Below are 16,143 nucleotides of genomic sequence, written 5' to 3' on the forward strand. Positions count from 1 at the left end.
TGCTTCATTTCTGCATGAAAAAATTCTTGCTGCCCCAAAAGCTTGCAGTAAATTTCGTCATACTGAAATTACTAATGTCTACGAATGAGTAACATCTTAATATTGAATGCAATTTATTTTGCGGCTGCTCCCATCCTCCAAATTTCATACAAGCTTCCACAATACTATATGTTTGCACATCAATAAGTTTTTACGTCTGAATCGTACCGAGACTAGCGAATAAGTGAAGTTCAGCTTTCGCTCTCAAGAGACAATAGCGGGTAGAAAACAAAAAGACTTACAATTTTTGTACCTTCATTTTCTTATAAATATTTTCCCTGCCGTCCAGCACTCATACAGCTGCAACAGTATAATTTATATCTGAGTGAACAAGTGTAGCGCGGCGAAATTCAAAAATCTGCTACATGTGTTAATCGTGGGTGTGCGATACATAATGCATAAAAGAGAAAGACAGCCAATATATTTATTTATTTACTAAAATTGTTTTCAAAGGAAGTGACATTAGCAAAAACATAGGTACATCAGATTTAACATGTGTATAGTGCAATCTCACAAACTAAGCAGCTAAAAACTTTGGTTATAGTTGTGTAACTGATGTTCGGTTTCTATATATTGTTTGGTTTGGTATTACTTGAGGCAGTCAGTTTCAAATTGACATTAGCCTCTCACTTTCGAACTGCTTACTTTAGATGCTTCATTTCTGAAATTGGTCGCTCACAGATGTAAGTTGTTCAAACACTGATGTAATACCAGTGGCGAATTTCTTCAGTTTCGGAAATTCAGCATCACACAAGCAGCAGTAAAACTCAACAAATTTTCCTTCTTTGCGCTTCTCTTTAAACAACGCACCTTTCTTCTTCTTCTTCTTATTCTTATTCTTATTCTTATTCTTATTCTTATTCTCCGTCTCCCCGCCTCCCCGTGAAGCTGGCTATTGGACAGATGGAGGTCAACGTCAAGGAAAGTGGCATGGGATTTGGAGTAGGACCAGGTGAATCTGATGGAACCAAAGGAGTTGAGGTTGGAGAGGAAATTCTGGAGTTGTTCTTCACTGTGAGTCCAGATCATGAAGATGTCATCAATAAATCTGTACCAAACTTTGGGTTGGCAGGCTTGGGTAACCGAGAAGGCTTCCTCTAAGCGACCCATAAATAGGTTGGCATACGAGGGGCTATCCTGGTACCCATGGCTGTTCCCTTTAATTGTTGGTATGTCTGGCCTTCAAAAGTGAAGAAATTGTGGGTCAGGATGAAGCTGGCTAAGGTAATGAGGTAAGAGGTTTTAGGTAGGGTAGCAGGTGATCGGCGTGGAAGGAAGTGCTCCGTTGCAGCGAGGCCCTGGACGTGCGGGATATTTGAGTATAGGGAAGTGGCATCAATGGTTACAAGGATGGTTTCCGGGGGTAACTGACTGGGTAAGGATTCCAGGCGTTCGAGAAAGTGGTTGGTGTCTTTGATGAAGGATGGGAGACTGCATGTAATGGGTTGAAGGTGTTGATCTACGTAGGCAGAGATACGTTCTGTGGGTGCTCGGTAACCAACTACAATGGGGCGGCTGAGATGTTTGGGTTTGTGAATTTTAAGAAGTAGCTAGAAGGTAGGAATGCGAGGTGTCGGTGGGGTCAGGAGTTTGATGGAGTCAGGTGAAAGGTTTTGTAGGGGGCCTAAGGTTCTGAGGATTCCCTGAAGCTCCACCTGGACATCAGGAATGGGATTACCTTGGAAAACTTTGTATGTAGAGTTGTCTGAAAGCTGACGCAGTCCCTCAGCCACATACTCCCGACGATCAAGTACCACGGTTGTGGAACCCTTGTCAGCCGGAAGAATGATGATGGATCGGTCAGGTTTCAGATCACGGATAGCCTGGGCTTCGGCTGTGGTGATGCTGGGGGTAGGATTAAGGTTTTTCAAGAAAGATTGAGAGGCAAGGCTGGAAGTGAGAAATTCCTGGAAGGTTTGGAGAGGGTGATTTTGAGGAAGAGGAGGTGGGTCCCACTGTGATGGAGGACAGAACTGTTCCAGGCAGGGTTCAATTTGGATAGTGTCTTGGGGACTTGTATCATTAGGAGTAGGATTAGGATCATTTTTCTTCGTGGCGAAGTGATATTTCCCTAGAAAATATAGGTTGACATCTTCAGGGCTTGTAGCACAAATGAAACTGAAAAAAGTTTTCTCCTTCGCATTGTGCTTCAAACAATGACAGCTTTCCCGAAAATATTTTAACAATTCTGCAGAAATCACAGTCGAGGTTATCCTATTCCCAAATTTTCGAGTTCATTCGTTCGGAATGTGATATCGACCAATAATTACGACTTTGAGAACTGGGCAGGATCTGATAGCTGTGGATTAGCTCTCGTTTTCAGTAAGAAAATAATTTATTTCATTTTGGAACTCGTAAAAATGAAATGGGACTTCACCGCAGCTGTGCCACCTCACTGCTTTTCTCTGAAGTAAGTCATGGCATTCTGTACGTGTTCCGGTAAGAGAAGCGTGGAACTGACGGTGATCGAGAGCGTGCTGCCGAATTAATTTTGTACGAGGTACAGACGGATTTGACAGTCTGTACGTGATGTAACCCGAGAACACGTTCATAGATTATCGTGTAGAAACATTTTCCAGTCTGTATGTCAGATGTCAGCAAAGGACGAGATTTAGAGGTAGAATTGTTAACTTGCTGAAGTAGGAACAAAGCTTCTCGTGGCGGGTGGCCACCTTGTCGCTTAAAAAATTCTGAAGGGAGTCTGAGTGATTCACCGTACACGGATTCAGCTGCAGCAGCTCCAATGTCAGGCTGAACGGCTGCACACATTCATAGTAACACCGGCAGTAAGGCAGATGTGTCTTGTCTCGTGTTTTATGAAGCAAATTCGAGTACCATTAGTGGGCCATATGAACTGACGACACTGGACAGATCTGACCCTTGGGCTGTAGTTTGGAGACCCCTGCTGTACACAATAGTTCAGCACTGCCTGTGGCAGATTACATATACACGGTACATGTAAGCTAGTGTCGTTTTGATCATCAACTGTACGTTTGAGTGACGTATTTCCCTACTTGTCGTACTTGCAGCAAAATTGGCACAAGTGCCAATTGTTTCTTTTTTCTTTGTCACCAGTCTTCTGACCGGTTCAGTGCAACCCGTGACCTCTACGACTTCTTATCCCAAGTCTCTCTCTTCGTCTCAGATGAGCACCTCAGACCAAAGTCCTCATTATCTGTTTGAAATATTCCAATCTCTGTCTTCCCCTACAGCTCCCTCCGGCACCGTGCGAGTTATTCCCTGTTGTCTTAACACGTATCCTATCACCCTGTCTCTTTATCTTTTCCATTGTGTTTCTCTGCTGCAGAAGAGCTCACCATTTCTCATTTTATCAGTCCAGTGTGTGCGCCAAATGCAGTGGCCACGAGTCGGGCATTCGGCCGGAGAAGTGTGGGGGGAGTGGCAGTGGTGGGGCATCGCTCCGAGCGCTCTGGGGAAAGTGTCGAGTCCTGCAGGGGAAAGTGCCATTCCAACCTGGTGCCTGTGCTCACATTTTTTTGTAAATATTAGGCGAGGCCATCCACATCTGCACTTGCGTGGTGACCGTTTGGAAAGAGCTGCTGCCACCTCTGCTTTCACCGAGCGAGGTGGCGCAGTGGTTAGCGCAGTGGACTCGCATTCGGGAGGACGACGGTTCAATCTCGCATCCGGCCATCTTGATTTAGGTTTTCCGTGATTTCCCTAAATCTCTCCAGGCGAAAGCTGGGATGGTTCCTTTGAAAGGGCACGGCTGAGTCCCTTCCCTAATCCGATGAGACCGATGACCTCGTTGTTTGGTCTCTTCCCACAAACAACCCAACCCAACCTCCGCTTTCGTTAGTATCTAAAAAGAATTCCACCCAAAATGCAGAGGTTTATTTTCATCTGCCTCGTTAACCATTTGCCACTTTCAGAGAAGTGTCGTGAGTGGTGAATTTCAAGTAAAACCTACACATTTCTCTGGATGCTGTGTCAAATTTTGCTTCTTCAGCATAGCAGAGTTCGCAGTGCCTGACCACTAACGAGCTGTGCAGCCACAGTTGCAAGAGAATTCTGAAACGGTGATTCATTAAGTTTATTAATTCAGAATTGAGGGACTGAGGAAAAGAAAAGTCAGTAGCTTATGAAGAAGCACGTCCTCGGTACAAAGAAAATGTGTAAAGTCTTCAATTATATTCTTGCAAAATCTGTTCCCATTTCACCAGCTGTCGATGGCCCTTAATAATTACATTCTTTTACGAAAAAAGTCTGTAGTTATTGGAATAACATTGTAGATAAAGAAGTTTCTCATAATAAGGATATTGTAAAATACTTTCCTCTTTGCGTGCTTACATTTGCCAGAATTCCTTTTCGGTATCTGGAACTGTTTATGAAATATGAGGAATGTGCATTATAATTATCAGAGCTGTTATGCCGTGGTTGGTTGATGAATTCTATGTCAATTCCCAACGTTTCGTCTCCGACTGCGGGAGACGTCTTCAAGGGGGTCCGTAACTCGATGGAAGGTCCGACACACCCACTGGCTCGCTACTGACTGCCGCTAAATTCCGTGTCTGTGCACTCCCGTGCCGCGACGTGACGTCACGTGTCTTGATAGCGTCAGTACAATTGGCCGCTGTCCATCACCGTCGATCGCTATTGCCATCACCCAGTAGCGGACGGGTGGTACACATCTTCTTCAACACCGGCATCCATATACCGCTTAATTTCACACCCTCCTCCTTTTGAGTGAAATTATTAGGGTGTTCAGCGATTTCGATTGCCTTCCTGTAGAGCCTTTCGTAATATTCGCTTGTGGCCGCTAGTACTTGTGTCTCGTCGAAACGGATATTGTGATTCCCTGGCTGGAAAGCATACTCCACAACAGCTGATCATTCCGTTTCTCCTCTTCTACAATTTCTCTCGTGCTCTTCCAAACATTTAGAAACAGTTCGTTTAGTGGTACCACAATATTCGTTTCGAGGAGACGCAAGTACTAGCAGCCACAAGCGGATATTACGAAAGACTCTACAGGGAGGCAATTGAAATCTCTAAACACCCTAATAATTTTAATCAAAAGGAGGGGGGCATGAAATTAAACGGTATATGGATGCCGGTGTTAAAGATGATGTGATCCACCCATCCACCACTGGGTGATGGCAACGGTAATCGATGGCAGCGGACGGCGGCCAATTGCACAGATGTTTTAAAAACACGTGACACGACATCACGTCGCGGCGCGGGAGCGCTCGGACACGGATTTTAGCGGCAGTCAGTAGCGAGCCAGTGGGTGTGTCAGACCTTCCACCGAGCTACGGACCCCCTTGAAGACGTTCCCGCAGTCGGAGACGAAACGTTGGGAATTGACACACAATTTGTCAACCGACCACAGCATAACAGCACGAATAATTATAATGGACATGATATTTCCGGCTGTGAAAGTCTACATTTTAGTAAATATGAGGACTGTTGCGGATATTTCACTCTGGCTTTATTGCCGACTTGGCACAATAGCAAATGAGCACGCTACATCAGATTAGTTTTCTCGAGATTGGTGACAGAGATACCTCTACCCAAGTTTAAAGAAAAATTCAATATGTTAGCTAAATTTCATCTGCAACAACATATTGTGTTATATGCACCAAACACAAAATTGTAGCAACATGTGTTTTTCATTGTACATTTTTGTGAATTTGGCACCGTGTCTTACTTTCACACTGACTGTGACCATGAATGAAATGATATGACAACAAAAACCATCAATTGTTGATGAAGTTATTTCATTGGATAGATAAAAAAAAAATCTACTCACCGAGCAGCGGCGGAATGCACACGTAAAAAAGGCTGCTGTGATTGGCAAGTTTTAGGAGTCAGTGGCTCCTCCTTCTGGCAGAAGCGTTGAAGGGGAAGGAAGGAGGGTGAAGGAAAAGAAATGGGGAGGGGTGTAGGAAAAGGGGTGGATTTTGGGAGAGAAACCCAGAACCGTGGGTCAGGGGAGACTTAATGCGCGGGATGGGAAGGAAAGACTGGCTCAGAAACCTTGCCAATCACAACAGCTTTTTCTGTTTGTTCTGCTACCATTAATGAAGTGATGGGTACATCGTAATGAACTTGATGTATGAAGCTATAAATAAAGCAAAAATGAAATTTCATATAAACCTAAGTTGGAGAACACTTATCAGCTTTCTGTACCGAAGAAGCAAGTGAACTCTCCCAGCACTTTGGATGAAAATTGGTGACTATGCATCGGCCACCGTATCCTGCGTGAGCTTTCAAAATCTTTCTATAGCTCCACATCTTAAATGCATTCATTCTCTTCTTCTATTCCAGTTTCCCCGCATCTGTGATTCACTTCTGTGCATACTGTGCTCCAAATTACATTATCAGAAATTTCTACCTCGGATTAAAGTGTGTGGTAGTTACTACCAGACTTCTTTTGTACAGGAACGCCCTCTTTGCCTGTACTAACCTGCATTTAGAGTCCTCTTTCCTTTGTCTTTCGTGTGTTTTTGTTTCCGAGAAAGCAGAATTCATTTACTTTGTCTGTTTTGTGGCCCCCAACTTTGATATTACATTTATAACTATTTTCGCATCTGCCGCTGCCCATTACTTCGTGTGTGCCTTACATTCTCATATTCCTGCCTACCCATGTGATTCTTTCCATCCACCATCCCATCGACTGGATTTTTTGCCAGTGACACATGTCGTAATGTGTACCAAACTGTTCCACTGCTCCATTTCTTCCTGTTCGTTCTAGGCATTTTTTCCTCATTGACTTGCTACAGGTCGTCATAATTCTTTATTTGATCAGTGATCTGATCTGTAGCATTCCCATATTATTCATCTTTTCTAAATTTAGCAGTTTATTAATCCTTTTGTTCTACATGTTAGCAGCTGTTTCCTGTTGTAAAAAACTCTTTATGTAATTCTGGGCAGAAAGTGTCATCATTGCACTGATTGTGTTAATATTTATTTTACCTTAATGTACATGTATGGAATTAATATCCCTTCTCATGTTTCTTTATGATTGTTGACAAATGTCTTTGCTACCAGTGATTTACCAAATTTGTAAAAGTGATATCCATACGAGTACTGGGACATCTCAGTAGACTTGTTTTGTCGGAATAGCAGGAAACGAGCATGCACAAAAAATGGCATTTCATTCTGTTATATGTGAGGTACTGGCAACACTTTCATGGTAGGTTGAGGAGAGTATGAGGCATGTTCAGTAAGCAAGTGTAATTAGCCTCTGGTTGGGAGCTCCAATGTTAGGCGCGTAATGGGGCCCCTTAGGGATATGGCGGCTAAGGAGGGGAAGAAATCCAGTGTGCACTCCGTGTGCATTCCGGGAGGAGTCATTCCTGATGTGGAAAGGGTCCTTCCGGATGCCATGAAGAGCACAGGGTGCAGCCAGCTGCAGGTGGTGGCACATGTCGGCACTAATGACGTGTGTCGCTTTGGATCTGAGGAAATTCTCTCTGGATTCCAGCGGCTATCTGATTTGGTGAAGGCTGCCGGTCTTGCTTACGAGATGAAGACAGAGCTCACCATCTGCAGCATCGTGGACAGAACCGACTGCGGACCTTTGGTGCAGAGCCGGGTGGAGGGTCTGAATCAGAGGCTCAGACGGTTTTGCGACTGTATTGGCTGCAGATTCCTTGACTTGCGCCATAGGGTGGTGGGGTTTCGGGTTCCGCTGAATAGGTCAGGAGTTCACTACACTCAGCTGGCGGCTACACGGGTAGCGGAGGCTGTGTGGCGTGGACTGGGCGGTTTTTTAGGTTAGAAGGCCTCGGGAAAGTGCGGGATGGGCTGCAATGTCAAAGGGTGCTTGGCAATTACAGGACGTGCTTGGATCAAGGAACAGTCGGAATTATAGTTGTAAACTGTTGTAGTTGCGCTGGAAAAGTCCCTGAGCTTCAAGCGCTAATAGAAAGCACAGAAGCGGATATCGTTATAGGTACAGAAAGCTGCCTAAAGCCTGAAATAAGTTCTGCAGAAATTTTTACGAAGTCTCAGACGGTGTTCAGGAAAGATAGATTAGGCAGAATTGGTGGTGGAGTGTTGGTGTCTGTCAGTAGTGGTTTATCTTGTAGTGAAGTCGAAGTAGATACTCTGTGCGAATTGGTGTGGGTGGAGGTTATACTTAACAGCCGAATTAAGTTAATAATTGGCTCCTTCTACCGACCCCCAGACTCCGATGATACAGTTGCGGAACAGTTCAGAGAAAGTTTGAGTCTCGTAACAAATAAATACCCCACTCATACGGTTATAGTTGGTGGGGACTTCAACCTACCCTCGGTATGTTGGCAAAAATACTTGTTCAAAACCGGTGGTAGGCACAAAACGTCTTCCGAGATTGTCCTAAATGCATTCTCTGAAAATTATTTAGAGCAGTTAGTCCACGAACCCACGCGAATTGTAAATGGTTGCGAAAACACACTTGACCTCTTGGCCACAAACAATCCAGAGCTGATAGAGAGCATCATGACTGATACAGGGATTAGTGATCACAAGGTCATTGTAGCTAGGCTCAATACCATTTCTTCCAAATCCATCAGAAACAAACGCAAAATAATTTTATTTAAAAAAGCGGATAAAGTACCACTAGAAGCCTTCCTAAAAGACAATTTCCATTCCTTCCGAACTGACTATGCGAATGTAGACGAGATGTGGCTCAAATTCAAAGATATAGTAGCAACAGCAATTGAGATATTCATACCTCATAAATTGGTAAGAGATGGAACGGATCCCCCGTGGTACACAAAAAAGGTCCGAACGCTGTTGCAGAGGCAACGGAAAAAGCATGCGAAGTTCAGAAGAACGCGAAATCCTGAAGATGGGCTAAAATTTACAGACGCGCGAAATTTGGCACGTACTTCGATGCGAGATGCCTTTAATAGGTTCCACAACGAAACATTGTCTCGAAATTTGGTAGAAAATCCGAAGAAATTCTGGTCGTATGTAAAGTACACAAGCGGCAAGACGCAGTCAATACCTTCGCTGCGCAGTGCCGATGGTACTGTTATCGACGACTGCGCCGCTAAAGCGGAGTTATTGAACGCAGTTTTCCGAAATTCCTTCACCAGGGAAGACGAATGGAATATTCCAGAATTTGAAACACGAACATCTGCTAGCATGAGTTTCTTAGAAGTAGATACCTTAGGGGTTGCGAAGCAACTCAAATCGCTTGATACGGGCAAGTCTTCAGGTCCAGATTGTATACCGATTAGGTTCCTTTCAGATTACGCTGATACTATAGCTCCCTACTTAGCACTCATATACAACCGCTCGCTCACCGATAGATCTGTACCTACAGATTGGAAAATTGCGCAGGTCGCACCAGTGTTCAAGAAGGGTAGTAGGAGTAATCCATTTAACTACAGACCTATATCATTGACGTCGGTTTGCAGTAGGGTTTTGGAGCATATACTGTATTCAAACATTATGAATCACCTCGAAGGGAATGATCTATTGACACGTAATCAGCATGGCTTCAGAAAACATCGCTCTTGTGCAACGCAGCTAGCTCTTTATTCGCACGAAGTAATGGCCGCTATCGACAGGGGATCTCAAGTTGATTCCGTATTTCTAGATTTCCGGAAAGCTTTTGACACCGTTCCTCACAAGCGACTTCTAATCAAGCTGCGGAGCTATGGGGTATCGTCTCAGTTGTGCGACTGGATTCGTGATTTCCTGTCAGGAAGGTCGCAGTTCGTAGTAATAGACGGCAAATCATCGAGTAAAACTGAAGTGATATCAGGTGTTCCCCAGGGAAGCGTCCTGGGACCTCTACTGTTCCTGATCTATATAAATGACCTGGGTGACAATCTGAGCAGTTCTCTTAGGTTGTTCGCAGATGATGCTGTAATTTACCGTCTAGTAAGGTCATCCGAAGACCAGTATCAGCTGCAAAGCGATTTAGAAAAGATTGCTGTATGGTGTGTCAGGTGGCAGTTGACGCTAAATAACGGAAAGTGTGAGATGATCCACATGAGTTCCAAAAGAAATCCGTTGGAATTCGATTACTCGATAAATAGTACAATTCTCAAGGCTGTCAATTCAACTAAGTACCTGGGTGTTAAAATTACAAACAACTTCAGTTGGAAGGACCACATAGATAATATTGTCGGGAAGGCGAGCCAAAGGTTGCGTTTCATTGGCAGGACACTTAGAAGATGCAACAAGTCCACTAAAGAGACAGCTTACACTACACTCGTTCGTCCTCTGTTAGAATATTGCTGCGCGGTGTGGGATCCTTACCAGGTGGGATTGACGGAGGACATCGAGAGGGTGCAAAGAAGGGCAGCTCGTTTTGTATTATCGCGTTATAGGGGAGAGAGTGTGACAGATATGATACACGAGTTGGGATGGAAGTCATTACAGCATAGACGTTTTTCGTCGCGGCGAGACCTTTTTACGAAATTTCAGTCACCAACTTTCTCTTCCGAATGCGAAAATATTTTGTTGAGCCCAACCTACATAGGTAGGAATGATCATCAAAATAAAATAAGAGAAATCAGAGCTCGAACAGAAAGGTTTAGGTGTTCGTTTTTCCCGCTCGCTGTTCGGGAGTGGAATAGTAGAGAGATAGTATGATTGTGGTTCGATGAACCCTCTGCCAAGCACTTAAATGTGAATTGCAGAGTAGTCATGTAGATGTAGATGTAGATGGTGCTCAGAGGGATTTTTTTTGACAAAGTTCGTAGCACTGCATGTAAGGCCAATGTGTTGACAGTGTAACACACTCTCGTTTGTCTCAGTTGCCTAAAAACTCGTGCTGTAGTGCCATGTTGAACTGAGACTGTCAGTTGTGAATTCCACCTGCTGTGAGGTGAGGAGTGTAATCTGATTTCTTCTAGTAAAGATAAATGCAGTGTGCCACGTATTTAACGAAATCAGAATAGTTTACGGTGACAGTGTGATGAATTGTAGTAATGTGTACAGATGATGTTGTGAGTGTAAAGCTGGCACAACAAATTTTTACGATCAACAAAATGTGAGCATTACTCGATTCAGACTAATGAGGTGGTGAATGAGATGGAAGATACAGTCTATGGGAACTGTTCACTGAGTTTGGACAAGATGAAAACAGTGTTTTCAGAATCTCTAGGTCTCTTTTGTATGAAACTATTACCAACACAATTGAACTTCAAAAGTTGTATGTAATAGGGTTACCAAAGCAGCTCACATGTTGTTGTTGTTGTTGTTGTGGTCTTCAGTCCTGAGAGTGGTTTGATACAGCTCTCTATGCTACTCTATCCTGTGCAAGCTTCATCATCTCCTGGTACCTACTGCAACCTACATCCTTCTGAATCTGCTTAGTGTACTCATCTCTTGGTCTCCCTCTGCAATTTTTACCCTCCACGCTGCCCTCCAATACTAAATTGGTGATCCATTGATGCCTCAGAACATGTCCTACCAACCGATCGCTTCTTCTAGTCAAGTTGTGCCACAAACTCCTCTTCTCCCCAATTCTATTCAATACCTCCTCATTAGTTATATGATCTACCCATCTAATCTTCAGCATTCTTCTGTAGCACCACATTTCGAAAGCTTCTATTCTCTTCTTGTCTTAACTATTTATCGTCCATGTTTCACTTTCGTGCATGGATACACTCCATACAAATACTTTCAGAAACGACTTCTATACTCGATGTTAACAAATTTCTCTTCTTCAAAATTGCCTTCCTTGCCACTGCCAGTCTACATTTTATATCCTCTCTACTTCGACCATCATCAGTTATTTTGCTCCCTAAATAGCGAAACTCCTTTACTACTTCAAGTGTCTCATTTCCTAATCTAATTCCCGCAGCATCACCCTATTTAATTCGACTACATTTCATTATCCTCGTTTTGCTTTTGTTGATGTTCATCTTATATCCTACTTTCAAGACACTGTCCATTCCGTTCAACTGCTCTTCCAAGTCCTTTGCTGTCGCTGACAGAATTACGTCATCGGTGAACCTCAAAGTTTTTATTTCTGCTCCATAGATTTTTAATACCTACTCTAATTTTTTTTTTCCTTTTTTTCCTTCACTGCTTGCTCAATATACAGATTGAGTAACATCGGGGATAGGCTACAACCCTGTCTCACTCCCTTCCAATCACTGCTTCCCTTTCATGTTCTTCAACTCATAACTGCCATCTGCTCTCTGTACAAATTGTAAATAGCCTTTCGCTCCCTGTATTTTACCCCTGCCACCTTCAGAACCCAGCTCACATATCAACACAAAGTCAGATGAATCAGGAATTTCTGAAGCACTTTCAAGTGGCAGGTGATCAATTTCTGGACTCTGTTGTGACTGGCAGTGAAACGTCGATGGCTGGCCTCAAACCTGGGATGGAAAGACATTCATTGCTGTGGCAACATCCCTCCTAACCACCAGCAAAAAAATTAAAAGCCGTTGCTTTAGAAGAAACATCAGCTCTGACTTTTGGCACTGTATTGGGATTCTTCTCTTTGAAATTTTCCCCCCAGGAAGAAACAGCAGTGTATGGAAAGCCCTAAAGAAATGACAGAGGATGTTCAGAACAAAACAAGAAGGTGAATGATAATAAAGGAAATTAGCTTGCTGTATGACAGTGCACATCCTCATGGAGTCAGTGCCACAAAGCAACATTGGACTATCAACCACCTTGCTCAAAGTCCTGGTATGACACCTACATATGTTCATCTTTGCACTTCCCTGAAGTTGTTTATGGGTGAAAACAGAATTTATATCAGTGATAATGTTCAGAGTGCTATCAAGCAATGGGCCGAGGAAAGGGTGGGAGGGTTTTCGATGAAGGTTTCAGTGAGCTCATCCCTCTGCTTGAAAAATACGCTGAGACTACATTTGAAAACAGTGCTTGATCCAGACCAGTAATTTTGTAAATCTTCAAAAGTTTATGGTCTTTTCCATTTTTAAAGAATTAGATACTCTGAATTTCTGGAAAAGCCTCGTATTGTCCTTTATTTAACAAAAGCAATTGATTGTATGGCCCGTATAATACTTGCACAAATTTAAACAATATGGGATTTCTTAGTGTATATCGAAGATATGCCGCTAAACGTGACACGTAACTCAAACTTTTTTATCTTTGCAGATGACACGAGCTGTGAAATGTAAATGATGTGTTTGATAGAATAGTTATCATCATCAGCAGGTATCTCTTAGACAGAAGATTAAAGCTTAGTTATTATCAAATACAGCACATACAGTTTCTGATATAAGAGCGAGAGTTTAGTGTCCTGAGCTGATCAGACTGTTGGTGAAATGACTAATTTAGTATTTCAGGACTTAGGGTAGTAGACTGAAAGCTTTGATGGAAGAAAGATGTGGCGGAACTCTTTGCACTCACAGAGTTCATTTCCAGCCTGGAAAACGTATAGATACACGGTGTCAGCTTGCGAGGATTGCGTAGGCTGTTGTCGAGGTGTCTCAGAATCTTAACACTGCCATCACTGAACGTATATACTCCGTCGTGGGGTTTGTTTGTTGACAGTGTCAGCCCATCCAGAAGGAACTGCAACATTCATTCAGTGATCACTAGACATAAAGAATTATTTGCTCTCAGGTAATATTTCTTTAAGCAACACACAGAGAAGTGTGTGCTGTTCAGCAGTGCTCATTTTCAACAGGCTTCCAGCAGGACTGAAAATACCAGGCGATAACCCCAAGTGTTGAAAGCCAGCTTGCAATGTTTCCTTGTCAGACAATGCTTAGATTCTGTACAGAATTTCTTTGTAGTACTTGATATTCTTTTTGTGATTTATATTGTTTATTCCTCCCCTCTCTCACAGATTTTCTTCATGTATCATTAATTTTACAATTCTTCTGTTTATAAATTTTCTAACCAACATTCTGTAAACTTTTTTGTAGTGTCATGACTCATCAGTCCTTTAGATTGGTTTGAAGCTGCCCACTTCTAGATCTTCAGTCCCAACCTCTTATCTCAGAATAGTTCTTGCATTGAACATTCTCAGAAATTTGTCGCTTGTATTCCAGTTACGGTCTTTTTCGTACACTTCTTACCCTCTCTACAATTCCTATCTGTACCCTGATGTCTCAATACATATCCTATCATCCTGATCCTTCTTCTCGTCTGACCTTTCTGTACACTTCTTTCTTCACCGATTCTGCAGAAAACCCCTCCCCATTTTCTATCTCGAGTGTCTCTTAATTTTCAACATCATTTTATTTTACCACATCAGAAAGGCTTTGATTCTATTCTTTTATGGTTTCCTCACTGTTTGTGACTCACTAACATAAATACAGTGCTCCAAATACACGTGTTCAGTAATCCCCCCTCCCGTTAAGACCAATTTAGGTGCTAGGTGATTTCTGTGTGCCAGGAATGCCCAGTTTGCCTGTACTATATATATAGGGAAACATTCCATGTAGGAAAAATATATCTAAAAACAAAGAAGCTGTAAGTTACCAAACAAAAGTGTTGGTATGATGATAGAGACAATATAAACAATAAAAAACACACACACAAATTTCAAGCTTTCGCAACCCACAGTTGCTTCATCAAGAAAGAGGGAAGGAGAGGGAAAGACGAAATGATGTGGGTTTTAAGGGAGAGTTTAAGGAGTCATTCCAATCCTGGGAACGGAAAGACTTATCTTAGGGGGGAAAAAAGGACAGGTATACACCACCGCACGCACGCGCGCGCGTGTGCGTTGGCCCCCCCCCCCCCCCCCTCACACACACACACACACACACACACACACACACACACACACACACACACACACACACACATATATATCCATCCGCACATAATATACAGACACGGGCAGACATATGTAAATGCAAAGAGGTTGGGCCTCATTTCGTCTTTCCCTCTTTCCTGATGAAGCAACCGTGGGTTGCGAAGCTTGAAGAGAGAGTGAGTGTGTGTGTGTGTGTGTGTGTGTGTGTGTGTGTGTGTTTGTGTGTTTGTGTGTGTGTGTGTGTGTGTGTGTGTGTGTGTGTGTGTGTGTGTGTGTGTGTGTGTGTATCAACATACCAACGCGCTTTTGTTTGGTAAGTTACAGCTTCTTTGTTTTTAGATTATATATATAATCTCCAGCAATTGGTACTTTGCTTCCAAGGTGGTAGAATGTCATAAAGTTGTGGTTCCTGGTATTATAAGTAAATAAAATCAGACAATACAATACTGACAACAGCACTTCTTATCAACTTAAAAGCAGGGGAATCTGTGAAACTACAATTTATTTCTCCAATTGTACAGTGTCGGTGGGTGTATGAGGACTTGTTGGGCATACACAGTATATGTCCCCCCTGCCCCTAACTCGAATTATCCTGTGGACGATCCAGATTGTGACACGTGCTTTTGTTTGTCCGTCAGGAGATTGACGGTGCCGGAAATCTACACCTACATCACGAGTCGCTTCCCGTACTTCAGAGACAAGAAGAAGATCTGGCGGAACTCGGTACGCTGGTGCCTGTGGTACCACAAGTGCTTCGTCAAAGTGCCGCTGGAGGGTGGCGACGACAAGGCCAGATGCTGCAACTACTGGACACTTGGTGAGTCCCTCGGTTGGTGACAGAGCAGCTGGAAACGACGTCACATCGATCTCTTTCTCTACACTCGTCTTGGTGCCCTCCTCATACACCCTTACGTACTCCGGCCACGGGCTGTGTTGTCATTTGTGTCTACTGTTGCACTGTATATGGGCCTCCATTGCCTCCACATTCGATGTACTCATTTTGGCCTCATCGATTGGCTGTCATTTAATAGCCGTATCTCCACAGTGATGGCTTTCTGACATGTTATCAGAAAATTTTTGCTCGAATCAACATGCCTGACTTTGTTCTGACCTCATTATATACACTAATGGGAGTGTATAACACTTGCTTGCTGTGACACAAATCAGTGTTACCCTCTGGGAGGGTGTGTGTGTCTAAAGGATGAGGGTATTGGACAGTAATTTTGAATAGATTGTAATTGATAGAAAAAGTAAACAGGCTTTTACTTTGGGGATAATGAAAGTAGTAAAGTTCATATACAAATGAAAAACTGAATGGTTGCCAGCCCAAATAAGCACATTGATTTGAAATATTATGTTCAAGCAAAATGAATATTAGTTGTTGTCGTGATTTTCATTAAGGTTCCCTTTGTATAGCACACTGGATGCATACGAATAAGGGACAA

The 16,143-nt window shown here is 43.1% G+C and overlaps 1 protein-coding gene across 1 annotated transcript in view; it reads left to right on the forward strand.

Moving 5' to 3' along the window:
- The window catches only part of LOC126295266 (uncharacterized), a 710,311-nt gene that overhangs the window by 554,037 nt on the left and 140,131 nt on the right, over positions 1-16,143 (forward strand). The window contains exon 63 of the mRNA XM_049987689.1: positions 15,337-15,515. Coding sequence (XP_049843646.1) covers positions 15,337-15,515 — 179 coding nt within the window. The remainder of the gene's footprint in view (positions 1-15,336; positions 15,516-16,143) is intronic.

Source organism: Schistocerca gregaria, chromosome 11 (genome assembly GCF_023897955.1).
Source record: "Schistocerca gregaria isolate iqSchGreg1 chromosome 11, iqSchGreg1.2, whole genome shotgun sequence".
In the NCBI taxonomy this organism is placed as follows: Eukaryota; Metazoa; Arthropoda; class Insecta; order Orthoptera; family Acrididae; genus Schistocerca; species Schistocerca gregaria.